We start from the raw sequence: 27,799 nt of genomic DNA, 5'->3' as shown, positions 1-27,799 counted from the left end.
AGGGCCTGGTTTACCGGGGTCCTTGATCCACAGTGGGTATCACAGGGGCACGCCAAGCAGTTATGTCACAGCTGGAGTTTGGGGGTCACTAGCTGCTGGGGTGCACAGAGATGGGAGGCTGGCAGCTGTGGAGCATGTCTGGGGGGAGGGAGAGTCTCTGGGAGGCTTTTCTGGGCCAGGCTGGGGGTGTCTGTGTGCAGGGTAATGGTTTGGTGGTTCACCCCTGGCACTGGAAGATGGGATTCTCTAGGCAGGTCTCCCTGGGGTGCCAGGCAGGTGGAGGTGAAGTTGGGGTCACCAAGAGGTAGGAGTTTGGGAGCAGTCAGAGCACACCAGAGCAGTGCGCAGTCTGTGCTGGATGCCGCATGGCCTGCCCCTTAGCACCCCAAAGCCGGACACCCCCACATTTCCCCGTCGTGTCACAGCCCTTTATGGCATCAAATTCACTCCTCCCCCTCCCCTATCAGCCCCCCCCACTCCTCCTCCCACATCCCCAGTCCTCCCCCCAGAGGATTTCAGGAAGGATCTCCATTCCCAGCCTCTCCTCCAGCCCTAATGACCAGCTTCAGTTTCCAGGGAAACTGATGCTCCCCCCCACCCCCCACCCCGAAAGGAACCCTGCCTGCAGAAGGGAGCTCAGGCTGGCACTGGGACGACCCAGCTCGGGCCCAGGGGGATGCAGTGTGGGGTGTGGGGGAGCTGCTCCCCTGGCTCAGTGTCACCAGCTAACAGGGGCTCCTCAAGCAATAGGCCACTGGGGACTCGGATCCCAGGGCAGCCACTGAGAGCCCCCGCCCCACCTCGCTCCCTCTCACCGCATGGCCAAGGTTCCTGGGGGCCCCTCGTAGCTCTGGGCCTGGCTGCCCCGGCTGTGGTGCTGAGCAGCTCTCCCAGCCATGCCACGAGCCCTGGAGCACCAAGTGACCCCCAGGACCCCTCCCTGGGCAACGGAGCCTAGCCAGGCGCCGAGCCAGTCCAGCCGGTCACTGCCTGGGCATCACACCACTCTCCAGCCTCCCCCTCTCCAGGCCGCAGGGTCGGGGACTCGGAGCCCGGGGGGTGGGGAGGCCAGGTCACGGGGTGGGTGGTGTCCCTGCGTGGGAGCAGACCAGACACTGGGCGTGGGCAGCCCAAGCTCTTAGCCGGCGCTAAGAGGGGGCAGGGCAGGCCAGGAGCTCGGGATTAGAACAAGAGGCTGCTGCATCCTCAGGCTGCGGCTGGGCGGCCCCACAGGTGGGGGCAGCCTGGCCAGTGCAGGAGGCTGCCCCACTCCATGGCCTGTCCCATGGCTCGCAGCACGGCCTCCAGCAGAGCTCAGCGCTCCGGCCCCGGCTCCAGTCCCCGGAGAATCTACTCGCGGTGGGGACGCTCCACCGCAAGGCTGGGGCTGGGGCTGGGGCAAAGACCCCGCCTCAGTAGGCTGACCAGAGAGCAAGTGTGAAAAATCGGGATGGGGTGGGGGGGGGGGGTAATAGGAACCTATAAAAGAAAAAGCCCCAAATATGAGGACTGTCCCTATAAAATTGGGACATCTGGTCACCCTATGCCTAGGCCATGGGCCTCAGGGACACGCCCACAGCCCAGGGACACCCCCCCACAGGGACACAACCCTGCCCCATAGGGACACGCCCATGGCTCACAGGGACACGCCCCCCGGGGGGACACACCCTCACCCCACAGGGACACACTCCTGCCCCATAGGGACATGCTCACAACCCTGAGGCTCACCCCCCCAGAGACACATCCCTGTCCCATAGAGACATGCCCCCGGCTCACAGCGACATGGCCCAACAGACATGAGATGTGGCCACTGCCCTGGGCTGGATTTGAACTAGTACCTTGGGGGGGTGAAGGTCCCCCCATTCCCTAGCCCTCCAAGCCAGCCAGCAGAGGCCCCAGGAGGTAGAGACGGATGGCTGGATAGGGATACAGAGGGGGGATATGGAGGGCGCTGGCCGGACAGTACAGATGGACAGAGACGGACAGAGGGGGGTAAGGCTGGAGATGGCCGGGCGCAGTATGGCCAGGGATAAGGAGGGGGATATGGAGGGCGCCGGCCGGACAGTACGGATGGGATGGCTGGACAGGGGCATGGATGGGGACAGACAGAGTGGGGGACGGCTGGAGATGGCCGGGTGGGGGTACAGCTGGGGCTGACCGGACAGACAAAGGCATGTGTAGGGACAAAGGAGCCCTTTTTCCCCTCCCCCCCCCCGCCTGGCCCCTCTCCCGCTCACCGGTGAAACCGGCCTGGCAGTGGCAGGTGTAGCCACCTTCCCGGCGGTGGCAGCGCCCGTTGCGGCCGCAGGGGCTGGAGTAGCACAGGTCGATCTCGCTCTCACAGTAGTGGCCAGTGAAGCCGGCGGGGCAGCGGCAGCGCAGGCCGCTGACAGGGTGGATGGGCCGGAAGAGGATGGTGGTGGAGGCCAGGAAGGGCGCGGAGCTGTCAAAGCGCAGCACGGAGACACAGCGCATGTAGTTCTCGCAGGGCTCCCGCAGGCAGATGTTGTCGTCGAAGGGCAGCACCCGCTGCTCAGAGATGGCAGCCAGCAGCGTGCGGTTGAGGTAGAGCCGCTCCTGCAGGTCCTGGGAGGGGACATAGCGGCCCTCGCGGGCCCCGCCCGGCAGCAGCACCGACAGGCTGACATTGAGGATGTGGGCGGCTGGCACGTCCGAGTCGTTCTGGATGTTGAAGAGCACCACGTGGTGGCGAGGGGCTGAGAGCACGGCCGCCACCCCCTCCAGGAAGAGCGCCAGCAGCGGTGACAGGAACCGCTCCGGGGACATGTTCTCCAGGCGCAGCGTGATGCTGTTGGTCAGCATCTCGTCCGTGACGATGGTCACCTGCAGAGTGCACTGAGCTGCCACGCTGTGCACGCCGTCTGCCGAGAGATAAGGGCAAGTGGTGAACGGCGCCCAGAGGGACTGGGGCTGAGCCTGCCATGGGAACAGGCTTTCTACAGCTCCAGAGTCCACCAGGGGCTGGGCTAGCAGGGGCTGTGGGGCAGGACTGAGGGGCACCAGCAGAGCTGGGGGGTGGGGGAGCCCAGGGCCGGGATAGCAGGGGCTACGGGTCGGGAGTGAGGGGCACCAGCAGAGCTGGGGGATGAGGGAGCCCAGGGTTGGGCTAATAGGGGCTGCAGGTCAGGACTGAGGGGCACCAGCAGAGCTGGGGGGTGGGGGAGCCCAGGGCTGGGCTGGCAGGGGCTGCGGATCGGGAGTGAGGGACACCAGCAGAGCTGGGGGTGGCCGTGGGCACACAGGGCACATGGGTTGTGTCTTCAAACAGGCCCTCAGGCAATGGCGCCCTCTGTGACATCCAGCCTGCTGGTCTTCAGCCATGTCCATCCCCCCCCACCCCCACTTAGCCCCTGCAAGGCCTGGGGCTCAGAAGGGGCATTTCGGTGGGTCATCTCCTGCACGAGGCCAACAGCTGTGGGCCCGGGGCCAGCAAGCGCCAAGGCAGATGGCTGGCACCCAGCACCCAGCAGGAACCCCTTCCCCAGCAGCTGGGGGGCCCTTCTCACACGCTGGACCTCACTGGGGGCTCCCTCAACTCCTAGCCCATGTCAGCCTGTGGCTACCAGGTGATGTACCCTGGCTAGTCAGTATCTGCCTGGTTCCCAGCCCAGGGGACATGACAGACCACACTGCCAATCACTGACCAGCCTCACTGGAAACCCGACAAAATCTTGCTGTCCCGGGGTCTGAGGCTGTTTGCTACAAAAACCCTGGCACATATCCCTGGCCCAGCGCGGAGGGCACAAGGAATGCCCCAGCACATATCCCACAGACAGCCCCAGCACATACCCCGCACAGACAGACAATCCCAGGCACAGCCCCTGGATGGATGGATGGATGCCGGGCTCAGCCCCTGGCCAGATAGACTCCTGGGCACAGGTCCCACCCATCCATGGCCCCAGCCTGCCCTTCCTAAGCAGGTAGCTGGTGGTGGCAAAGGGGGGGCAGGAAGAGCAGCTGGCAGGGGGTGGTTCTCACCAGTGCACCACAGGCGGGCGGGTCAGCATCAGTCCTAGGTGACAGATGGGGAAACTGAGGCCCAGAGGAATGCAATTTGCCCCAGCTCAAGCAGCAGGTTGGGGGCAGAGCAGGGAATAGGACCCAGGAGTCCAAAGGCCCCATCATTGCTGCTTCTCCAGCGTGAGGTTAATTCCCAGCCCAGCTCCAAGGGCTGCCACCTGGGACAGACAGGGGGCAAGGGGGAGAGGCCGGCAGGGGCTAAGCAGGGCGTGTGGAGCTGCTCTCTCATCTCCAGCACCCGGAGCCAGTCTGCCCTCCCCTCAACCCTCCCAGAGCCAGTCCGCCCTCACCAGCCCCCTGGAGCCGGTCTGTCCTCCCACTCCACCCTCCAGAGCCGGTCTGCCCTCACCAGGCCCTGCCCATCTCATCTGGGTCCAGCAGCTCAGCCCCAGCCGCACTCTGTGGCAGGTTAGCTCTGGCCACAGGAACAGCCTCTCTCACTGACCCCGGGGATTTAACCTGCGTGAGTTGCCCCCGAACCCTGGGGGCACTGAGGGGAAGGGGCACATGCTGTACCAGGGGCTCATCACGCTTCTCCATGCCATAGCAGTGAGGCCTCTCTCTGTGGAGAACCTCCCTCAAATAGAAGCAGTGTAGGGGCTATGACACACAGCTGAGCATCCAGCAGAGGGCAGCAGTCTCTGTCGCTCTCTCTTTCACACACACACCAGTTCATCACAACTCTTAGCACTACTTCAGCCAAGGAGCTCAAAGCACCATGCAACGGCAGGTCAGTAGCATCACCCCCATTGGACAACTGGGGAAATTGAGGCACAGCGTGGGAGAGTAACTTACCTGATGTCACCGAGGAAGTCAGTGCCAGAGTCCTGATCTAACCACTAGCCCTCACATCCCCCCCCAGAGCCAGGGACAGACCACAAGAGTCCTGACTCCCAGCCCTGTACTCAGTCCAGACCGCAAAAATCTGAAGCCACCTTCCTTAGGAATGGGGACTTTGCCCTGGTGCCAACATTCACATTCCCCCCTCCTCACGTGCGCCTCCCCGCAGAGGTGGCTGCCGCCCAGCGGCACCACATTATCTGGGCAAGGAGCCACTCCTGGGCACCGTGACATTTCACTGTGGAAATGCAAGGCGAGGCTCCAGCACCATGAACTGAGTGAGGGGGGCTGAGCCGGGCGGCTAACAGATGCCCCCAGGCAGGGCGAGACACTGAGAAGGGGTGTACACAGAGCCTGGAGAGCAGAGTTACACATCTGTGTGGTCCTGCCTGCCTGAGGCTGCAGAGAACTGGCCCCAAACACCTGTCTCAGGGTGATGTGAACTGCTCTCATTCACCACTGCCAGCGTTCACTCTGAAGCCTGATGGTGACACGTTCAGTCCAGGCCTGGCTGCTTCACTGCTGGTCAGTTCTGCAGAATCTTTCTGCCCATCTGGGGTGAAGCCTGGACATATGTAAGAGGGGCCTGGGGCTGTGAGGGCGGAGCTTACGGGGGAAAGGTTTGAGGCCCTGGCATAGTCCATGGGTCCTGTTTCCAAAGCTGCGGGGCCCGGGGTCATGACCTCACCAAGGAGGTCAAAGGTCATCATCCCCACCAGGCTGCAGCAGAGAATGAAGAGGGGCCGCTTGGCCCCACAATGGCCCCGCCTGACCAGCGGGAAGGCCACGTGCAGGGAGCCCATGCCCATGCTCGCGCCCCCCGACCTATAGAGCATGGGGGAGCAGAGTGGCCGCATCACACTCCTGCAGGAGATATTTACTGAGTGCCCAGCACCCAGCCCATGTCTATCTCAGCTACGTCCATCCTGGAATTCACTCTCCCAGCCTTGGCGCCCGCTCCCCTCCAGGCCCCCGATTCTCCTGCCCCAGCAGACTGATCCCCTCCCCCCAACCCCTCCTCACCTGCCTCCCTCTCCTCCCAGACGGGACATTCCTGGGCCGAGCCCCCCCCGACACCCCACGCCCTGGAGCAGGCAGCCGTTAGCTCAGCAAACACGGAGCCCTGGGTGCCCAGCACCGAAGGGCTCTTGGGCTGGAGTGCGGATGCCTCAGATGCCTGGGGCAGGGGCTGACAAACACTCCTGGCCACAGGGGCCTTTTTCTCACTCCACACCAGGTGGCCTCCCTGGGCCTGGGATAGCAGGGACTGCGGGTCAGGAGTGAGGGGCACTGTGGAGCTGTTGTGTGGGGAGCCCAGGGCTGGGATAGCAGGGGGCTGCGGGTCAGGAGTGAGGGGCACCTGCAGAGCTGGGGGTGTGGGGGGGAAGCCCAGGGCTGGGATAGCTGGGGCTGTGGGTCAGGAGTGAGGGGCACCTGCGGAGCTGGGGGTGTGGGGGGGGAGCCCAGGGCTGGGATAGCTGGGGCTGTGGGTCAGGAGTGAGGGGCACCTGTGGAGCTGGTGGAGGGCAGGGCTGGGATAGCAGGGGGCTGCGGGTTGGGAGTGAGGGGCACCTGCGGAGCTGTGTGTGGGGGAGCCCAGGCCTTGGCTAGCAGGGGGCTGTGGGTTGAGAATGAGGGGCACCGGCAGAGCTGGGGGCTGCGGGGAGCTGGCTCTAGCAGATCCTCCTGAAATATGCACGTTTTCCCAGCTCTATTCATTGTTTGACAAAGGACAACGGCTGCCATGGCAACTGCCAGCGCATCTCCCCTGCGCCCACAGGCAGGGCCTCGGATCAGCAGGGCTCAGGCTGGGAACCCCTCCTCCTCCTGCTGCAGGGGCTGAGGGCAGTGCTGGCACCAGGCAGTGCCCCATCTCCCCCTGCTCCCTGGGGCACCGTGCTAGGGCCCTTCCCTCCATCAGGCAGGGGAGCAGGGCCTGGCAAGGACAGCCCAGGCTGAGGGACTCTCGGGGCCCTGGGGGGCATAACCCAGCCTGTCCTTCCCAGTCCCGACCCCAGGGCAGAGCCAGCTCTGCCTCAGGGCCCAGGCCCTGTACTGGGACAGCCCATAACCCCAGCTCCTCCCTGTGCAGCCCCCGCTCAGTGGCCCAGGCAGAGGGCCACACTGGGGTCACTGGTTTCTGTATGGACACCTGGCCTGCACCGAGCCCCAGCGAGCGCATTATACGCAGGGCCCAGCAAACAAAGCACCGATGGTACCAGCCTGCCCTGGAGCGGGACCAGCAGCCCAGAGACAGAAGGTTCTGCTGGCCCAAGGCTGGGCCTGGCTGGACCGGGGGCGGCAGGGGAGTGATGTCACATCCCTGTGCCCCTCATCTTCTCCTGCTGGGTCTGATGCCAGGGGTGTGTCCCGGGGCACAGACCTCTGCCCAGTGACCCAGCCCTGCGCTGGCTTCCTGGGAATCCCCCCAGTGCAGTCCCCAATTGCCCAGCCTGGGCAGCTCCCGTGCCAGGCTGGGCCCAGCGTCTCACTGGGTCTGCGCAGCCTCACAGAGCCCCTTGGCCGCAGTGTCTTGGAGCTCAAGCGCCAGCACCAGGCATCTGCTTGGCTCCCCAGCACACAGGGGTTCAGTGAAAAGCTGGGCTGAGTCCGCAGGAGTTCGGAACAGCCCAAACCCAGCTAGAGACAATGGCTGGGCGCACACAAGGGTCCCCCTAGCTCCCAGCCTGCCACAACTCTACCAGCTCCCCTCAGTCCTGACCCGCAGCCCCTGCTAGCCCAGCCCTGGGCTCCCCCAGCTCTGCTGGTGCCCCTCACTCCCGACCCGCAGCCCCTGCTAGCCCAGCCCTGGGCTCCCCCAGCTCTGCTGGTGCCCCTCACTCCTGACCCGCAGCCCCTGCTAGCCCAGCCCTGCCCTCTCCCCAACCCCGCTTTGCTGATACGCTGTCTCTCTCACTGCTGGGGCCAGAACAAGAAGCATGGGTGTAAATTGCAGTGAGGTCAGTTTAGGCTGGAGCAGAGGAAAACACCCGCCAGGGCAGTCCCACCTCGGGAAGCTGTGGGATCATTGTCATGGGGGGCTGAGTCCAGGCTGGACAAACACCTGCTGGGGTGGTGGAGGTTCCCTTGGCCCTGCCTTAGCGCAGGCTGCTGTGCTCAGGGACCCCCGCGGCCCCTCCAGTCCCACCTCTCTGTGATCCGACGGCCATTTGGGGAACATGTCCAAACCCAGCGTTGCTCCACATGCCAGCCCAGTGGGATTCCAACCCAAGTGTCCAGGGACTAATGGCCAGTGCTCAAGCCCCACAACCTCCCAGCTCAGCCTTGTAACCTGCCCCATGGGGGCCCTGCCAGCCACCTACAGCCCAGTGACTGGTGCTGCCAGCCCCTCATTGCCAAGCAGCTGCCGGCCCCGGCCCCTCTGAGACACGGCCCCGGGGAGGGTAGGCAGGCGAGGGAGTGGGAGCGCGCCCAGCTGCCCTCGGCCCCCTGCGTGCCCAGCCCCTGCCCAGTGGCCCGTGGCTCTGGCTGGCCGCTTTGGGTTGCCATGGTGGCGGCAGGAAAGAGCCAGCTATGTAGGGGAGGCTTTTGTTCCTTGCTTGGTTCTCTTCTCTTTGACTCACGAGACAAACGCCCCCTTCCCCGAGCAGCAGGATGCTCAGCCTGGGGGGGAGGCAGCTGGGGGAGGGGGGAGGCTGCAGGAGTGGCAAGGGACTGGGGGGCCCGCGGGGAGTTGGGGAAGGGGCTCTGGGGTGAGCGGGGGAAGGTGACAGATGGGAAGCTGAAGGGGTGTCAGGGCTGAGAGTGGGGAGCTGGGGGAGGTGCTGTGGGGCTGGCAGGCAGGAAGGCGGGTGGGGGAGGGGAGGGGAGGGGGAGCTGCCCCTATTCTCTAGTCCCCAGCTCATTCTTCCGCTTTCCGACCTGGTGCCCCGAACCCCTTTGTGCCCGGCTGCCCCCACCCCGCCCTCACCCGCCCCGCCTTTGTGCCACTGTGCTGGAGAAGAAAGGGCTCCTCCCCCCACCCCGGTCTTCCCCCCCATCTCTGGAGCGGTCACAGGGACGTGGCTGCAGCCAGATCCTCTAGCACCAGACCGGGGCCGGGGGGAGCTGAGTGATGCGGGTCCCCATGTGGATCACCATGGAGACAATGGTCCCATGGTGATGCCCCCAGCAGGCACCCACCGGGCAGGGACCATCTGGGGCATCAGCCCCCTCCACGTCTGTCCTTCCCATGTGGCCTTAGGCCCCGCCAGCCCCACACTAGCCTCAGACACATGGGGGGGGGCAGACTCACTGACTCCAGCTCTGGCTGGTTACACCCCAAGGACATCCCCCCCAATCTCTCCTGCCAGCCCCACACTCTGTGACCTTCCCCCCAGACATGCCGGGTCCCAGTCTGGCCTACCCCAAGCAGTACCATGTGAGTCTCTGGGGGCCTGGATGCTGGGGTCCCCTAGCAGAAGAGAGGTTCCTTGCTGGACTCAGACCAGGCCGTTTCCAGGCACAACGCCGGGCTGGGCAGGCCAACAGAGCTGGGCCCAAGGCCTCTGTGCCCAGCTCAGGACTTGGCTGCACCAGCACTGCAGGGATTAAAGGAGGGACCCCAATGCCCTGAACCCCTCCCACTCCAGACCCCAGGGGTGTAACCCCCCCCCAGCCCCAGGTGCCCTCTGTGAGCAGGGGGGCAGCGGAGCCCCGGGATGGCATCAAGCGCACCCCCGGCCCATGCAGCTGGCAGCTAACGCACAGTCGCAGGCCTGGCCAGGCTGGGGAGAGATTAACAGCACAGTTGAGTTAACGGAGAGAGAGTGTCTCACTGCTCCATCCCACACAGTCCACTGCCGAGACCGACTCTGCCACTGCCACCCCTGCCCCCCCCCCGAAGCCAGAGGGGCAGGAACCATTAATGATCCAGGAGGAACCCTGCCTGTGCCCCCCACAGCACAGCATCCCCCTCAGCACCCTACCTACACCCCCCACAGCACAGACCCCCCTGACAGTGTCCCACACTGCCTGGGGGAAGCTGCCTCCGTGACATCAGGGATCAGCCCCGGCTGGCGCACAGCCCTGACTCTGGGGTGGAGCAGATGTGTAAATACTTGCGCCCAGGGCAGGCCACACAAGCAGGAGCTGGGCTGGGACACGAAGGGTTATTTTGGCTTCCAGGTGTCAGCAAGACACTGGGCTGGGCCAGAGCTAGGTGAAGGGGGCCAAGCTCAGAGACCAGGCTACGGGCCCAATACCCCTCTTCCAGCTCCAAAACTCAGCCATCCCCTTCCCCAAAGCCAGTTCCCAACCAGCCCCCTCAGCCAACCCTCACCCCATGGCCATGCTCCCCATGAACAAAGGGGGCCCCTCATTCTAGGGGTGCAAGGCAGAGGTGGTTGGGGGCACAGCGAGGGGAACCCACAGCACCACCCAGGAATGACTTCATGTCCCCCCAATCCCACCCTGCACATGGCACTTGCAACCCCCCCTTCAGTTCAGTAGGGCCCATCTGCCTCTGGTGCCCTGCGCTGCTCCCCAGCCCAGGGTCTAAGCCTCTCTCTCCCCGTCACGCTGCAGGGAGATGGGGTCTGGACCCTGGGACACATAGCTTCACAGCCAGGACACTCCACAGGCCCCAGACCCAGCAGCCAGGGATGGAAGGTCTAGCCCATTTCCCACCCAGTGCCTGGCTAGCTGGTGCCAGGAGGGGGCATGGACCTGGGGTTGGCGAGGGATACAGCACCAGTGGACCTTATGTTATGAAGGAGCCTGTGATTGCTGGGAGCCATGGAGAACCCGTAGGGAAATCAAGGGGGTCTGTCTGTTCCACATCCTACGGGAGGGCAATGAGCGGCCAGGCCACGCCAGGGGGAAGGGGACGCGGCCAGGTGGAGCCAGGCTGCGGTTTTGTGACACCGAAGCCTTGGGGGGAACTGGAGGGAGGCCAGCAGGAAAGGGTACAATTATCCCAAACCCCTGGCTCTGGGCCCCTCAGAGCAGCAGCAGCACCACAAGCCCCTGCACTGGCCTTTCCTTTGGGTGGGACTGTGCTGGCCGGGAGCCAGGGATCAGAGCTGACCCACACGCCCAGGTCCCTGCAAGGTAGCCCAGGACCCGCTCCCACCAGAAGAGCTGGCTGCCATCACTCTTAGTGCCTAGTGCTGAGCCAGCAGCTGAACATCGCTTCATGGGAGGATGGGGGCGTGTAGCAGCATCCACAGGCCAATGCTTGGGAAATTGAGGCACGGGGAAAGGCCAGCATGAGTCTTATGGTGGTGACCGTTACATTACTGGTGGGGCACTGCATTGCTCCTTCAATGCCAATCCCATGCCAGCAGGCTGGCACAGGGCACTGGGATCGGGCCCAGACTGCGGAGCCTATCCCCTTGGGGCACTGGTTCAAAGCCAGCTGGGGTCAGCAGTGGCTGAATGTTATCGCATCTCTGAGCCGCTTAACTCCCTCTTCCCAGGGCGGAGCCCCTGCTGCCAACGACCCGCACAGCCCCAGCTGCTAGGGTGACACAGACACAAACCCCAGGCCTGAGAAGGGCAGCGGAGGGGCAGAGTTCTGCTAGCGCTCGGGGCACAAGGGGCTGGACACAGGGGTGCAAACAGGCCTCGGTAACAAATTGCCCCCAGGGCAACCTGGACCACAGGGGCAGCTGGGCCTGCTCAGGTCCCAGCTGAGCCAGAGGATTGGGGTTAGGGGGAGCATAGGGAGGGGGGAGTCCCTTCCATGGGGAGGGGCTGCTCAGTAAGGGGCAGGGGGTGCTGCAGGGGGCCCGGCTCTCTGCAAATGGCAATGGCCAATCAGGGTGGCCGTGCCCTGCAGGGCTGGCGGAAAGGCAAGACACAGAGGCTGTGTGGCTGGCAGGAGAAGTCTGCCAGGCATTGACCATGACCAGCCTGGTTCCTGTCAGGCACCGGCCAAGCTGGAGGGGACGGGGACAGGCTGGGTGCCAGCCAGCCCCTGACATACATACACAAGCCCAGGGCGGTGTCCCAGGGGACACTGGGGTTCCCCACAGTGTCTGTTCTCTCCAGACACCAGCGAGGCCCTGGGGAAGAGCCCAGCAGGCCAGGGGTTCCAGACAAAATCAGGGCATTTCAGCGACAGAAAAGCAGCAGCCTAACCATCTCTCGCTCTCCTCAGCTGGAGCATTGTCTGACAAGTCCACTTCCCCAGCCAGCCAGCTCCAGCCAGCACTCAGCAGGGCCTGGGCAGCATCTGAACAAAGACCAAGCTAAACGGGCCAGCTCAGCACAATGAGTGGCTCCACCAGAGGCCGTCACATGGCCATTGCCGTGCTGCTCGATGCTGCAGCCTGGATGTGCCGGGCCCTCAAGAGTCACCCCAGCTGCCAGGAGCCAGGCTCAGTCTCACCCCAGCAAAGGGCCTCATGGCTCCACCGCCCTCAGCCAGAAGCAGGCTCAGCCTGTTGGTTGCTGCTCTGGACTCAGAGCAGGGGGAGAGGAAGGCAGGGCTCAGCAAAGGGTTGGAGGTCAGTGGAGACGTGCAGTCGGGAAGGGCCTGGCCCCCGTGTGCCCACTGACGGGCACAAGATGAGCAGGACCCGGGCAGTGGAAAGACTCAGGTGCCCTCGGCTCAGTGCGCAGCGTGATCCAAGCAGCACCTGATTGGCAGGTTGCCCAAAGATCCCAGGGCTGCCCTGAGCTTCCCACCTGGGGCTGGGCTCCGGCCCTTCCTTTCCTAGGGGGTAGAACCCCCGCACCCGAACGCGCCCTCGGTGGGCTGAGATCAGTGGGGATCACATCTGCCCTGAGCCCTCCTCTGCTGGGTACACCCCGCCCCTGCCCCATGGCAGAATGGTTCACTCTAGGGGGGGTGTCCAGGGAAGGACAAGCATGCCAGTCCCCTCTGAGTCCCACAAGAGGGAGTGGGAACCCCCCAATTTCCTCCCCAGCCCCCAGCATTGGCCAGCCCCATGCAGACAGCTCCCCCAACCCTGTCCAGACCAGGTATCAGGGCATGTGCCAGGCACCCAACAGAGCAGGGGATCCCCTCCCTGGCACTGCCAGTGTGCCACCTCTTAGCCTGGCAGAGCCCCGGGGTCTCTGCCACTCATCGCCCATCGCCATAGCACAAGGACACGACTGAGTGACCACCCACAGAGCTTCAAGGCCCACCCAGCCACTCTCCAGTCTGGACCCTGGGAGCTCTCAGCCCTTCCTCCTCGGCTCACCCTTTGTGGGCCCAGGCCACAGCCCCCGCCCTGCCCCTCGGCTGGAACAGAAATACTGCCTTTGCACAGGGGCCATGCCTCCTTACCCCCATAAGCAGTGCCCTGGGGTCCCCAAGACCACTGCCCCCCCAGACACGCACGTCGTTCCAGCCGGCAGCGGAAACATGACCCCCAATGCTCTATCAAGCATTTGGCAAGGAGCAAACAGCCACTAAGAGCCTCCACCCTGACAGGTGACTTCATCCTTATGTCAGCAGTGGGGAAACTGAGGCACAGAGCATCAATGGCTGTCAGAAACAGAACCCAGGAGTCCAGACTCCCAGCTCCCCTGCACTAGACCCACTTCCCTCCTAGATGCAGGGAGAGAACCCAGGCATCCTGATGCCCACTACCCTGGCTCTAGCTACCAGACTCCAATCCCATCCCAGAACTGGGAACAGAACCCAGGAGTCCTGACTCCCAGCTCTCCCCTCCCCCGATCTAACCCACTGGACCCCAAGGCCCCAGACCTTGGTGAGCAACGTGTCACATCCAGCCCCCCTCCCATGTCTCACCATGCCCCCCAGCCTGGCTGGACCCACATGCCCATTTCTACAGGAACGTGGGGAGAAAAGCTGTTGTCTTCACAGCCAAATGGCAGGAAGGAACTGCTCTGGGGTGCAGCTCCGGGCCCTGCCTGGGGACGAGTCCTCCCAGGGCATCACAACTCGGGATGCGTTTGCCACCCTCACCCCCTATCTCAACTCCCTGATCTCCCTGTGAACAGGGCTGGGCCCTGGGGTGCCCTCCAGCCTGACACCTCAGCATCTCCATCGCCCTCCTCCCAGCTCCTGCAAGCTGCTCCCTGGTGTGGCTGCCCTGGGCACCTGGGGGTTGGTCCCCTTCCTGGGGGAAACGGGCACCCCTCTGCTCAGCCCCAGGTCATACAAGCCTTCACTTTACCCAGCCCAGGAGAGCTCTTCCCAGCCCCACAGACTGTGCCAACACCACCTTCCCCTGCCAGCCCCCCAGCGCTGCCTCATGAAGTGGCTGATGAGGCAGGTCTGGAGGCAGCACCAGATGTCTGAGGGAGGGGCCTTGCTGGGGTGCCAGATGCCCCTGACCTATTTCACGTCTTTCCAGTGGCTTATGGCAGCAATCTGCTCCTTCCTATTCAAGACTCCTGCGCCACTCTCGCCCCACCCCCCCCAAGCCATATAGGTCGAGCTGGGCTAATCTCCTGGCTTCTCGGCCCACCAATCCCCTGGGCCACCCCCCAGTGCCCCTCTTCGCTTGGTGGCAGCCCTCACCCAGAGCAGGGCCAGACAGAGGCACTCCCAGGGCTCCCTGAGCTGCTCATGGGCGGCCAGGCCTCTGCCTGCAGCCCCAACAGCGAGCAGATGGCTCGAGTGTCTTAGCTGCCACCAAGCCACGGCCACCCCTCAGCCCCCACCCACTCTCCTGGGCTTTGCACTGGGGCAGACGCAGCCATGCCCCTGGCTTAAGGGAGTAGCAGGACGAGTGTGATGGTCGGCGGTGCATCCCCTGGGAACACAGGGACACAGCTGAAAAATGCTGGGCTATTCCACACAGCTTGGAGCTGGCCCAATGAGGGGAGCTGCGGGTCAGGATGGAGGGGGACAGCATAGCAGGTCCTTCCTCAGAGCGCCAGTCACTGGCCCCGCACCCCGGCTCTCTCCCCCAACCCCATGCGCCAGGCAGCTGGGGGGAGAGCTGCTGTCCACCCCACTCTTCCAGGCTGGCCCCAGTGTGCTGCTCCCACATCCCGCTGGTGGAGACAGGCCCCTTGCAGGGACGCAAGGGGACCGAGGTGTTTTCGGGCTCAGCTCCTGTGGAGAGGCTCAGGCCCAGACCCCCAAAGGCAGGTAGGCACCTGACTCACAGTGGGCTCTAGCGCTGGTTCTCCCCCTAGCCCCAATCAACCCCTCCACCTAAGGCATGGACAGGCTCCCAGCCCCTTCCTCAGGCTCGTCCCCAGCTGGGCACCACCCCCGGAGCCAGGCTGGTGGTAGAGCTGGGGGGCGGCTCCCCCTCTGCATCTGCCAGGAGAGGCGCCAGCCCCACCCCCTTGGCAGCATGGCTCGGCTCTGTCTCCCGGGGCAGGCCCAGCCTGAGGTCGGGGCAGGGGCGTTGACAAGAGGTTAAAGCTGCCTCATGTCTGAGCTATTGACACCTCGCAGCACAGCCCCAGCTGGGACCTCCCTGGCAGAGGGCCCAGGTGCGACTGCGCTAATCACCAGGCCCCCCTCCAGCGAGAGCGGCCCCAGGCCCAGTGCCTACCTGCTCGGATCTCTCCCCCAGCCCCGCAGGTGCACAGTGTGGCCCCCATGGAGAGGCTAATTGCAGGACTCAGGCACAGCTGCTCCCCAGCTGCCTGCAGCCTGCAGCTACAAGCTGGTCCCGGCGGGCTGGCCTCAGAGCAAACCTTCAGCAGCATTAAGGAGGGGCCCCAGCAGGGCCCTCTCCCCACGCTACCGTGGGTGATACCCCTCCCCACTCCACGCCAGCAAAGCCGGGCCGGGCCAGCCAGGCCCTGGGACTCTGAGAGCAGCCCAGATAACAGTCAGGCAGCACCAATCCAACACAGCTTTGGAAAGCTGGAAAGACTCTGGCTAGCGCCTGTCCACACCACTGGCCCCGTTGGCCTGGGGAAAGGGCTACAGGCTGGTCACATGGCACAGATCACCAGAAATGCAGCTTCCCCCACCCCCACGGCACATATAGTCCCCCCTGGTGCTGAGTCCTGCCATGGCTCGTCCCAGCCTGCCACGCCCTCTCCTCAGCCAGACATAGCCCCAGCAACAGCCCTGGCCGGCCGCGCCCAGCGCCTCACTGCTACAGCTGCACACTCCCCAGCACAGCACCGGGGGGGCACATGGGCACTGCCCCCTCCGCGGACACTGACGCAGCTCCATGGCCCCCAGCAGCAAGCTGGCAGAACGGGCCCAAGCGAGACGCCAACAAGCGCCAACTAGTGCAGGGGAAATCCCGAGCCAGGAGCAGGAGATAGTGGGCAGGCCCTGCCTCCAAGCCTGTGCAGGGAACGCCTGTCTAGGTGTTTACTCACACACCCCGCCCTGCTTCTCAGGCCCAGTGCCAACCACTCGCATGTGGGGGAAAGGTCCCAGACTGGAGACCTCTGATTCAGCCCTAGCCCACGGGCAGCGGCACGGCACAGCAGGGCACGGCAGAGCCAGCCCCCCCAAAACTTGTCCCCAGGCCCAGTCAGATCTTGTCTTCTCCGCTGAGATGCCCACACCAGGAGGACTGGGGGAAAGTGGGACGGGGTGGCTAAGGCTAGCTGGGAGGGTGGCCCAGTGGCCAGGGGCTGGTCAGCTCTGGCTTTGTCGCAGGCCTAGTGTGTTCCACACGCCCAGCCTCTCTGGCCCAGCTCCACCTCCCCACCCCACCTGCAGCCCTTGATTTCAAGGCACTCAGGTTCCAAAAGCCCTGGTAGGATCTGGGCCGCATTCTCCAGCCCACGAGAAGAGAAGCCATGCCCGTAGGATCAGTCTGGCTGCCCTGCGAGGGGCCAGGCACTGGGCCCAGGCCAGGCAGTGCTGCAGACAGACAGCAGCGACAGCTGTGGTGGGTCTGAGCACATCATCCCACCCCGAGCAGCAACTCCTGGCCCTGACAGGGTCAAGGCAAAGCCCTGGGGCTCAGCCACTCCCCCGACACGCTGTGAGCCAGGCCCCACCTCTGCCCCTCCAACCAAATCCTGTCCCCAGCCAGCAGTGGGTCAGTGACCCCTGAGAGCCCTCGCCTGGAAGCACCTGGTGCCACGGCCTGCTGGAGGGGCCACAAAGGAGACACTCAGCAGCTGCCTGATCCTAGCTCTGGCTAAGGTGGAAAGACCACGTGTGACCAGGGCCGGCGCTACCACTTAGGCGACCTATGCAATGGCCTAGGGCGCCAGAATTTTTGGGGGGCGCTATTTTTGCCGGGGGGCGGCACGCGGGTCCGGTGGACCTACTGCAGTCATGCCGGCGGACAGTCCGGTGCTGGAAAGGATCCGGTGGAGCTGCTGCAGTCATTTCGGCGGATGGTGCGCTGGTCTAAAGGCTCCGGCGGACCTACCACAGTACCCACCGGAGCCTTTCCAGCACCGGACCGTTCGCCGGCATGACTGTGGTAGGTCCACTGGATCCGCGGGGGGCGGCGAAATGGCCGTCCGCCTAGGGCATCAGAAACCCTAGCGCCACTCCTGCACGTGACAGTCACAGCCCCCGGCTCACATCTGCCTGCCTGTTGCCCCAGGCAGCGCCTGTGCTGCTGTGAGATGGTGTCTCCCCTGGAGCCCGCTGCACCATGCCCCGCCCCCAGCACCCACCTCACCCCACCCCTCCTCCGGCATCTGCTGCACCCCACCCCTCGCCACACCATGCCCCGCCTTCAGCACCCACCTCACCTCACCCCTCCCCCGGCACCTGCCGCACCCCACCCCTCGCCGCACCATGCCCCGCCCCTAGCACCCACCTCACCTCGCCCTTCCTCTGGTACCCGCCACACCACTACAGCTACATTAGGGAAGCAGAACAGGGGCGGGCGCATGGGGAAATGAGAGCTGTCTGGCTAGCTACAGGGATCGCCCCTTGCATTGGCACCGCCCCCCTGCTTGGTCCCCACCCCAGTACCATAGCCACACATAGCCCTTGTGATTACACTGAGGGGGCCCAGCCACTTCCGCAGCAGAGCTCTGAGTGATGCAGCCCCACAGCCCCACCGATGGCCCCATGCCTGCTTCCCGCCCCAGAACCCAGAGCCTTGCTCTCTGCGAGGCTCCCAGGGGCTCCTGAGCTCCCCCAGGGGCCCTTTCAGGGGAGATTCTGGAAGCTAGAGGGGGACGTGGGGCAGCCTCAACCCGCCCTGGCTCTGCTGGCCCCTGGGCTGAGGGCAGCTTGGCCGTGGAAAGGCCACGGCCTCCTGTGCTAGCCCCAGATGGTTGGTTTCGAACATGCAGAGGGGGGTGTCCCCGGCAGGCCGCCACAGCCTCCCCCATAGTCCAGCCAGGGGAGAGAAGGGAAGCAGCCACCTGGATCAGCAGAGATCTGAAGGGGTTGCACTTTGGTTAGGCCTTAGCCAATTGCAGACCGACACGCAGCACCCACCCCATCCTGATCTCAAGGTGGACTGGAGGCCAGAGGGTCTGGCACAAAGTGGCCAACAGCTCGGAATATCCACTAGCCCCACTACAAGTCTGAGGTCAGAGCCACTAGGCAGACTGCCCCGGACCGGAGCGCCTCCACCCTCACTTGGGGTCTTTGCGTCGACGCTGGACGCCTGCATCCAAGAAACGCTGCTCCAGCCAGGGCCCCGGTGTGGGCTCTCTGGCCTGCGTGACACTGAATGGGCTCTTCCCCCCTTCTCTGGCTGACACCTCGGCCCCTTGGACGTCCAGGCCAAAACCCCACCGACTTGAATGTGTCCCTGAGTTTCGGCTAGGATCCCCTCTGCCCGGCCGGCGTCTTACCTGAGACAGACACCCTCATGACAGCCTCCAGAGGCCTGTTGTTATCCAGGGCCTGGCTCAGGCGCAGCTCCCCGGAGCTGTGGTTCAGCAGCACCAGGTGCAGCTCATTGCCCTGCTCAAAGCTGTAGGTGAGTGTGTCAGAGACATCGGGGTCGTGAGCTGGGATGCGGCCAATCACCCCACTGGGGAAGCTGCTGGACTTGTTGGTGACGTAGTTGTTGAAGAGGATCTCAAAGTTTCTCAGCACAGGGGGGTTGTCATTCTGGTCCAGCAGGCGGATGTGCACCGTGGCCCGGCTCACCAGCGGGGCTGACGTGGCCTGCACCACGATGACGTACTCTGCCTTGGCCTCATAATCCAGATCCGTCAGTGCTGTCAGCTCCCCGGAGAAGATGTCGAGCTGGAAGACCTCGGGGATGTTGCCCTCTACGATCTGGTACATGACCTGGGCATTGGTGCCCTCATCCGGGTCGCTGGCTGTGATCCGTGCCACTGCCAGGCCAATGGGGCTGTTCTCTGCCACAAAGACATCAAACTCGTCCCGCTCAAAGACCGGGGGGTTGTCGTTCACATCCAGGATGGCCACCTGGACATCGACGGGGGTCCTCATGGCTGGGATGCCCTTGTCCATGGCATAGGCTCGTAGCTCATAGAGAGGGACGTTCTCCCGGTCCAACCGGCGCAACGTCCGCACAATGCCGGAGGTAGATTCAATTATGAAGTCCCCGTCCCCATCATCCCCGCCCTGGAAGGTATAGAACACCCTCCCATTAAGCCCCGAGTCCCGGTCAGTGGCGGAGACCTGCAGGACGCTGGTGAAGGCTGGGACATCCTCATAGACAGAGCCCTGGTAGGAGTCCCGCAGAAATTGGGGCGCATTGTCATTGACATCATTGACCAGGATTTCCAAGTAGGTGGTGTCTGATTTCTGTGGAATGCCATTGTCCCGGGCCGTGATGGCCAGTGTGTAAGACACTTGGTCCTCGTAGTCCAACTCCATCTGGGTAGTGACTCCACCTGTGTCCACATCAATCCGGAACTGGGGGATACTGTCCTCCATAAAGTAGGTAATACGGGCGTTCTCACCCGTGTCCTCGTCCGTGGCACTGATGAGCACCACCGTGGTGCCAACCGGCCGGTCCTCATTGATGTTGACAGTGTAGTGGGAGCTCTGGAAGACTGGCCGGTGGGTGTTGGCGTCAGTCACATTGACGAAGACCTGGGCCGTGTCGAGCCGGGTGCCGTCAGAAGCAGTGATAGTCAGCAGGTACTGCCGCTCCAACTTGTAATCCAGCGGTAGTGCCAGGGTGATGAGGCCGCCCCCACTCTGGCTGGTGATGGAGAAGCGATTGCGAGTGTTGCCGTTGGCTATCTGGTAGGTGATGACGCTGTTGGCGTCCCGGTCGATGGCCGAGACGGTCAGGACACTGGTGCCCACAGCAGCGTCCTCGTTCAGTCGCACAGAGTACTCCTTCGCGGTGAACTCAGGGTTGTTGTCGTTCACGTCCAGCACGGTGATGCTGACACTGGCCGAGGAAGCCATGGGGGGGCTGCCGTGGTCCCGGGCCTCCACCCCAAAGCTGTAGAAATCCACCGTCTCCCGGTCCAGCTCTGAGGCCACCACGATCCAACCCGTGCTGTTGCTGATGGCAAAGGGAAACCTGGGGCCGGCCTCCAGCAGGGCATACTGCAGCCGGGCATTGTCCCCGGAGTCCGCATCGATGGCTTGGATATGCAGGACTGAGTAGCCGAGGGGCACATTCTCCAGCACCGTGGACTGGAAGGGGGTGCTGACAAAGATTGGAGCGTTGTCGTTGACGTCCAAGACCTGGATGGTCACCAGCCCGCTGATGTTGGACAGAGGGGGCCGCCCCCCATCCTGGGCCCGGATGCGGAGCGTGTACTCCTTGCTCAGCTCGTAGTCCAGCTGGCTGACCACGTCAATGCTGCCCGTCTGAGCATCAATGTAGAACTGGCCCCGGCTGTTCCCACTCATGATGCTGTAGTGCACCAGGGCATTGCTACCTTTGTCCCGGTCCGTGGCCGTCACTCGCAGCACATGGGAGTTGGCAGCCACGTCCTCAGGCACCTGGGCCACATAGCGCTTTTCGCTGAACTGTGGCGCATTGTCATTGTCGTCCTCCACAGAAATGTGGATGGTGGCTGTGGTGCTGCGGGGCCCTGGGGTCCTGCCCTGGTCACTGGCCTCCACCAGGAGCTGGTAGGACTCCACAGCCTCCCTGTCCACCAGCCCCTTGGTGCGGATGACCCCGGAGCGGGGGTCAATCTCAAAGGCTGCATGAGCCCCATCGCCATTAAGGAGCCGGTAGAGGATGTTGGCGTTGGCGCTGGCGTCCCCATCGGTGGCCCTGACCGTCAGCACTTCATACCCGATCTCCAGGTTCTCCCGCACACTCTCCTTGTACTCCTGCTGCTCGAAGGCAGGGTCGTGGTCATTGGTGTCGCTCACCAGGATGGTGAGTGTGGCCAGGGCTGTGCGCCGGGGGGTGCCGTGATCCACGGCTGTCACCCGGAAGACGTGGGTGCTCTTGGTCTCGCGGTCCAGCTCCTCGGCCGTGCTCACGGCCCCGCTCTTGGGGTCCATGGTGAAGAAACTGTTGGAGCGGCTGTCGAAGAGCGCAGCCATGGAGTAGTGCAGACGGCCCGCGTCGCCCTCGTCGGGGTCCGTGGCCTGCAGCAAGATCACTGGGGTGCCGGCTGGCCTGTTCTCTGGCACAGACACCTGGTAGGTGGGCGGCTGGAACTGGGGACTGGTGTTGACATGGCGCTTCGTCCGGCTGCCCCCTCTGCCCGGGGCCCCCTCCGCCCCCCGGAGCAGCTTCTCCAGCTCCACCTGCTGCCTGGGGGAACTCAGGCCCAGACTCCAGTTGACCAAGACGCTAGCGCCCCTCCCCTGCCTGCCCCCGCCCGCCCCTTCCCCCTTCGCGCACCGCTCACACAGCAGCCCCAAGCGCACCGGGTGCCCCGATCGGAGACACACGGCCCGGACGGGGAGGACCAGCTCCCCCGAGGCCTGCGGGGAGAAGCTCCCCCCAGCGCCCCGCACCCTGCACCGCGGCCGGCAGCCTCCCCAAGCGGCCGCGGGGGGCAAGGGGATCCGGGAGCCGGGCTCCAGGCACAGCGCCCAGCTCCACCTCCTGGCCCCAGGAGCCCGAGCGGGCAGCAGTCGGCTCAGCAGCTCCCTCCCCGCGGCAGCCCCGCAGCCCTGCCCGGACATGTGCGCCCAGAGGCCGGCTGCACCTGCCGGGCAGAGCCAGAGGGCGTGCGGGGCGCAGTGCTGCGGCGGCCGGGACCGGTCCAACAGCATCAGCCGCGTCCCGGCCGCTGGCCCCAGAGCGCACGGCCCGTGGTGCCCGGGCGCTGCGCCCTCCAGCCGCGGCACCCCGAGCGCCAGCAGAAGGAGCAGAGCGCGGCTGGGGTGGCAGCAGCAACCGCCCATCTCCCGCTTCAGCGGCGGCTCCTCCAGCGGCTCTGCCCGGCCCCGCGCCTCATGCCCGGCGGGGTACGGGGCAGAGGGGCCCGCCCGGCCCCCTGCGGCCCCCCGGCAGCCTCCGGCTCCCCGCTCCCCAGTCCCCTGCGCCCCCTCCGGCTCCCCGCCCCCCGGCTGCCTGCGCCCGCCCCCGTGCGCTCCCGGCTTCCCGCCCCCCTGAGTCCCCCCGATCCCCGACCCCGGTTCCCTGCGCCCCCTCCGGCTTCCTGCCCCCCGGTTCCCTGCGCCCCTCCGATCCCCACCCCCGGGCGCCCCCGGCTCCCTGCGCCCCCCGCCTCTAGGCGACCGAGCCTGCCTCGCCCGAGCGCCCTGGCCCAGCTCCGCTCCGCTCTCCCTGCCTGGCAGCCCCGGTTCTGCGATGCGGCGGCAGCGGCTTGCGGGAGGCTCATTACCATAGACCTGCTCAGCGCAGCGCGGCGGCCCTTAAAGGAGCCAGGGCAGCCTCGCCACCAGCGGGGGGACCCACCCGGGCCCCTGTGGGCAGCCAGGGACACGGCTCTTCCCGGGTGCAGGGCAGGTGCTGGGGCGGCTCCTAGGGCAGCCCAGCCTGTCTCCATCAGGCCCATTAGAGTCATCTACCAGGTGAGGGGCAGTGAGACCTAGTGGTCAGAGAAGGAGCCTGGGGAGCCAGGATTCCTGGGTTCCTCTCCCAGCCCCCACTGCTCAGTCATGTCCCTATTTGCAGAAGAGGGATAAGAAAGTGCGAGATCCTGGGCTGAGATGGGAGGTCATCCACGGGGACCAGCTGGGCACTCTGCCCTGGTCCATATACACCAGCCCTGGTCCGTACACATCAGCTCTCTCCATCTGCTCACACTATGCATTCACACCAGCCAGGCTCTGTTATGGCCAAGGACTGCTCTGCTCCTGTTAGCTTGACTGAGGGAGGGGGGCTCCAGAGAAGTGGGCTGAACAGACAAGGAGTTGAGATTCAGGGAATGCTGACATGCCCACACTTTGTGCACATGCACACCCTGTGCACACACATATACACACACATTCACTGTGCATATGCTGTGTGCAAACTTTACACTCAACACATGCACACACACACACTCACTCCTCTTCCAGAATTAATACAGCAAAGCGGAAAGGAAATAGCTAGTCAATAAACTCCAAACTAGCCCCCAGTCCAGTGGCCCATCCTTGGCGGTCAGGTGAGTGGAGATCGCAGTGACACCCTGGAAGACTAAATCCATGTAGCCAAGTGCCCTGGTGCGTGTTGGGGGTGGGGGGGAACCAGGCCTGAGTCCGTGAGCTGCTGACTTCAGTTTCCGGGAGAGATTTGTTTGTGCAATGGCCTAAGTCAGCCTTTCTCAGCTGCCCCAGGCCTCACTCACAAGCGACAAGGAAACTGGCCTGGCCTGGGGTTCTGTAGCCACCAGATCATCATATAAATGGGACACCTCAGCCTCCGGCTATGTCCCATGCTCTGGGGGCCAGAGCCTCAGCTCGTGTAAACCAGTGTAGTAACACTCCTTTACACCAGCTTAGCACTGGTCTCATTCAGTGTAAACAGACCATGGAGGAGTTGATTTTACTAGCTGGGGATTTTCAGAAATATGTTTTCAAAGTTGTTGTGGCATCAAATTAAAAAGGGGCGTTGCCAAGCTGTGGATCTGTCATTTCCGGGCCAGGCAGTGTGCTCAGGGTGCTGCCAAACACTTCCAGGAGTAACCAGCGCCTGGCACCTTTCAGGCAAAGGGTGATGCTGGTGCGGCAAATGAAGCAGTCTCAGCGAGTGGGTCTCCCTTCCTGCACCAGCTGTGCACCAAGTTCCATAAAGTTCCTCCTGATTTACACCACGGTGGGTCAGAGGGGAATTGGGCCCAGTGGGTTAGTCCTGATTTACACCATGGTGAGTTCAAGGGGAATTGGGCCCAGTGGGTTACTCCCAATTTACACCAGGGCGAGTGGCATGGAAGTCAGGTCTAGCCATGCCAAGAACTGGCCTGTTGCCCTGACTGGAGCTGACTTAGGCCTGGGGGCGGATTGGCTGCACTGGGGGCAGTGGTGAGAGGGGCAGGTTCAAACACTCCCTGCACATTAGCATCCCCTTTCATGGGGTGACACTGGATCTGGATTCTGATGGGGGGAGGGGTTCCTGTTTGAGACCACGTGGGAGGGGGGGACTAGATCTTGGTTAGTAGCTTTAGCTGCAGCTATCATCCATAAGGGCTCTGTGTCCTCCTGCTTCCGGGCAGAAACTAACTACAGACTTCCCAGGTGCGGGGAAATAAAGCTTCTTCTGAAGCATCTGATCCTGGCCCCGCCCGGACAGAGCCCGGCGCTGACCCGGTCCGACCCGACCCGCCCAGACAGAGCCCGGCGCTGACCCGGCCCAGCCCGGCTGTTTCTCCTGCACTGGGTTTGTTTGTAGGTTTTGCTGCTGGCTCCAGGCCGAGGCCAGCGACTCCCCTGCGGCGCTGGTGCCCAGCACCCCCCGCCTGCCTGGCCCCGGCCCCGGCCTCGGCCCCGGCCCCGGCCCCAGCCCAGGGGCTCCCCCGCCGGGCTGCACCCTGTGGCCTGGGCTGTGCTTCCCCCGCGCCGAGCCGATCCGAGCCAAGCCGCGCTCCCGGCAGGCGAGCGCACGTTGCCTTGTGTATATTTCACAAGGACACTAACCTGGCTGTACCTGCGTACAGCTCGTAGCAGGCGGGTGCTGCGCCTTCTTAAAAGGGCGATGCCACGCTCAGCTGCCAGGGCAATTGTCCCCTGCACAGCCCTGCCCGAGCCAGGCTCTGCTGCGTTTGTCGGGCAGGCCCGAGACTGGCGTTGCCAAGAAGCAGACGAAAAAAGCGGTGGCTGGGGCCCAAGCGGCCACAGGAGGCTGGGGCCAGCTGTATGCCAGGCTGGGGGCATGAACTGGCCGGCAGTGAAGCTGCCCCTGTCCTCGTGGCTGCTGAGCATAGCGGGCAGGTGCCCAGCCAGCCCAGGGCTGGGGCATTTCCCGCTGCCCTGGCTCAGCGAGCAAACACATGCGGAGCCTGAGTGCCCTGAACAAAGAGCCACAAATGCCACTGAAGTCAGGCCCCAGAGGCCAGAGCTCCCCTGTCTCTGCCTGAGCGAGTCAGCTGGCTTGGGCTGAAAGGGGCTGGGGACTGCTAGTGATTAGCTCCTGTGGAGATGAAGACAAGAGCAGCTGGAGACATGCTACCTGCCGCAAGGGCCAGATCCTGCAGCCTTGGCTGAGGATTTTGCAGAAGTGGGGTCTGCCCCTGGCTACAGTGTGTTGTGCCAAATCTCCATTAGCAGTTAACAGTACAGGGCCTATGACACACAGCCATGCTGTTCTGTACCATGCAGGAGGTGGCAAGGCAGTGGTGACTCATACACCAGCCAGGCCATTACATTGGGGTTAACTGGGAAAATATGATACTCCCCACCCCCTTCCTTGCCCATTTTCCAGCAAAGTAGCTGCCTGACCCTAGCTCTGTGTTGGGCTCACACGTCTAGCCGCTCTCTCCATGGCACCCCTCAGATGGCTGCTCGTGAACAGGACCAGAGAGAAGAATGTTCCCCCTACTTTTCCAGGTTCTTTGTGTCCCCTCTGGCCCATGGCTAATCAGTTCCCCTCCCATCCTGTGCTGAGCTCCCTGCAGGCCTGGGGTTCTGCTCACACTGACCTCAGGGCATGAGCGGGGCTGCAGTTTGTGGGGGTCTTTCATCAGGCAGCAAGGGAGAGCAGCATGTAAAGGGCCAGGCCAGTGATGCAGGAGGCCTGGGGAGGGGGGCAGGGGGAAGTTAAGCACAAACTATTTTTAATTCCTGAACTACCATTTCCAAGTGACGTCCTGTTAATTGGGGCTACAGACTTGCCAGGCCAGATCCTCAGCTGTGGTGAAGCAGAGATGCCCACTGACTCCAATGGCTCCATGTCCCTTCTCTGCATGGCAGACGGCACCCCAGAGACCTGGAAGCGAACAGGAGGTTTCTAAATACAGGCTGCCTTGGAAAATGAACCAACCTAACCTCTAACCGAGCACAGAGCCATGCCCCAGGAGAGCACTGAGCAGTGCGGGGCTCCATGCCAGGTAATGACAGTTCAGAGGACACCAGGGTCAGGGCCCATTCTTTGCCCCGCTGGCTGGTTTTTAATGTTTGCTGGCATTGGGAGGGGAATAAATACGCAGACCTAGGAGTGTATTAGAGGCGGCTAAATTAGCCCTTGCCTTGGCTCGCTGAAGTTTTCTGGTCCCATTTAGCAGTGGCCAGGCCTGGCTTGTGAATAAGCCATCCCAGCTCCTGATGAGCAGGGAAATGGGATTCCACGAAAGCAGGTGGCACTGGCTGGCCAGCAGAGCGGCATCATCACCCTGTATCAGCTGTGTTGCCATAGTGCCCAGGACCCCATGGTGCTGTACAAACCCAGAACGGTAACCTGAACTGAGCACCAGGCTGGCAGTGCCCAAAGGTCCTTTGGGCTCAGGACCCTGTTGTGCCAGGTGCTGTACGAACATAGAACAGAGCCAATCCCTGCCCTGCAGAGAGTCCAGCCTGGGTTACTGATGGTCCTGTGCGAGGAGGGGGCGTGAGGGGGTGGCAGCAAAGGGCTGAGCTCAGGTGGGCTCAGATTCCTGCCGCCTCATCTGCTCATCTGAGCTGGAGCTGGGCCAAAAGGCAGGAGCCAGAGGTCAGGGCTCAATCCTGGGAGGTGCTGAGTACCTGCAGCTCACATTGACATCAGGACAGCTCAGGATCGGGCCCTAGGACAGGAGGGCCTGGCTTGCTTTGTGTGCAGAGCAGACACAGCCCTATGCAGTGCAAAGCATGACCCATGGACAGGCTAGTCAGGTGGGTACCTGATGGGTGGGGCAGAGGGGACAGCTCACACCCAAGCCCAGGGGAGCAGCCTAGGCCCCCTTCCTTTTCAGGGGGCACATGGGCTTAAGGAAGGCAAGGGATCAGCACCCACAGGGGGGCCACACTGCCTGGAAGGAGCGGAGATAAGTCCTGTGTCTGGGAGCATTCAAGGGCCTCTGTGAGTCTGCAGAGTGGGCTAGGCCTGGGGTGGGAGTGGGGGTGTGTGTCACCCTCCTTCCTCCCTGGAGGCTGTCAGAGACATTGGCCTTCTGCAGCTTGTTAACTTAATTAGCAGCCTGGCTGCCCTGTGCCCATCACAGGGCTGACACTGCAGCGGAGCTAGGGGAGCAAATACACAAGCACCACTCAAGACGGGAGCTTCAGAGACCAGGATGGTCCTGGGCACAACCAGGGGAAAACCTGGGCTGCCAGGGGCCAGCCTGCACCTGGTGCTAATGCAGATGCAGCAGGCCCCAGGCAGGCAGTGTTGGGTGTGAGCCAGGACTCCTGGGAGCTATGCCTGGCTCAGGCACTGACATATCCCGTGGCCCTGGCCAAGTCACTTACGCGCTCTGATCTTCCTCTGGCCACTGAGCATGAGCTGCCTGCACGCAGCAAAGCATGTTCAGGTGCGAGACCTGAGGCAAACGCAAGGGCATGTTACTGTTCTGTGCGGTCCTGCGAGAGACCCGGGGAGGAGGCTCTGCTGGCTCTGAGCTGTGGGGTTTGCAGCTGACAAGGCAGGGTGGTTTCGGACAAAAGGCAGGGGGGTCCCTCCAAACATCCCATCTCTTGCCAAGTGCTCTGGAGCCCTTTCTCCTTTGGTTGCAGTGAGCCCCTAGCAGCGCACATCTATGCTCAATCGCCGCCTCCCCCATGGCCTCTGGGCTTCCCAGGGAAACCTGGATGGCAGGAGCGATGAGCAAAGAACTGGGGGACAGGGGGTGCTGGGCCGACACTCAAGGTCCATATGCTTTT

At 63.6% G+C, this 27,799-nt stretch overlaps 1 protein-coding gene across 4 annotated transcripts in view; it reads right to left on the bottom strand.

Annotated features, from left to right (window-relative positions):
• The window catches only part of CELSR2 (cadherin EGF LAG seven-pass G-type receptor 2), a 62,884-nt gene extending 41,049 nt beyond the window's left edge, over positions 1-21,835 (bottom strand). For 3 of the 4 annotated variants that reach the window (XM_050956054.1, XM_050956055.1, XM_050956056.1), the window contains exons 1-2: positions 18,508-21,242; positions 2,238-2,882 (exon numbers count right to left, since the gene is read on the bottom strand). In XM_050956054.1, coding sequence (XP_050812011.1) covers positions 2,238-2,882; positions 18,508-21,154 — 3,292 coding nt within the window. In that variant the 5' untranslated portion in view covers positions 21,155-21,242. Of the gene's footprint in view, positions 1-2,237; positions 2,883-18,507 lie in introns of all 4 variants that reach the window. The other variant, XM_050956053.1, reaches the window with a different exon arrangement.
• Positions 21,836-27,799: the final 5,964 nt, after the last annotated feature.

Source organism: Gopherus flavomarginatus, chromosome 5 (genome assembly GCF_025201925.1).
Source record: "Gopherus flavomarginatus isolate rGopFla2 chromosome 5, rGopFla2.mat.asm, whole genome shotgun sequence".
Taxonomy (NCBI): domain Eukaryota; kingdom Metazoa; phylum Chordata; order Testudines; family Testudinidae; genus Gopherus; species Gopherus flavomarginatus.
This window is presented reverse-complemented; position numbering and strand designations above follow the sequence as displayed.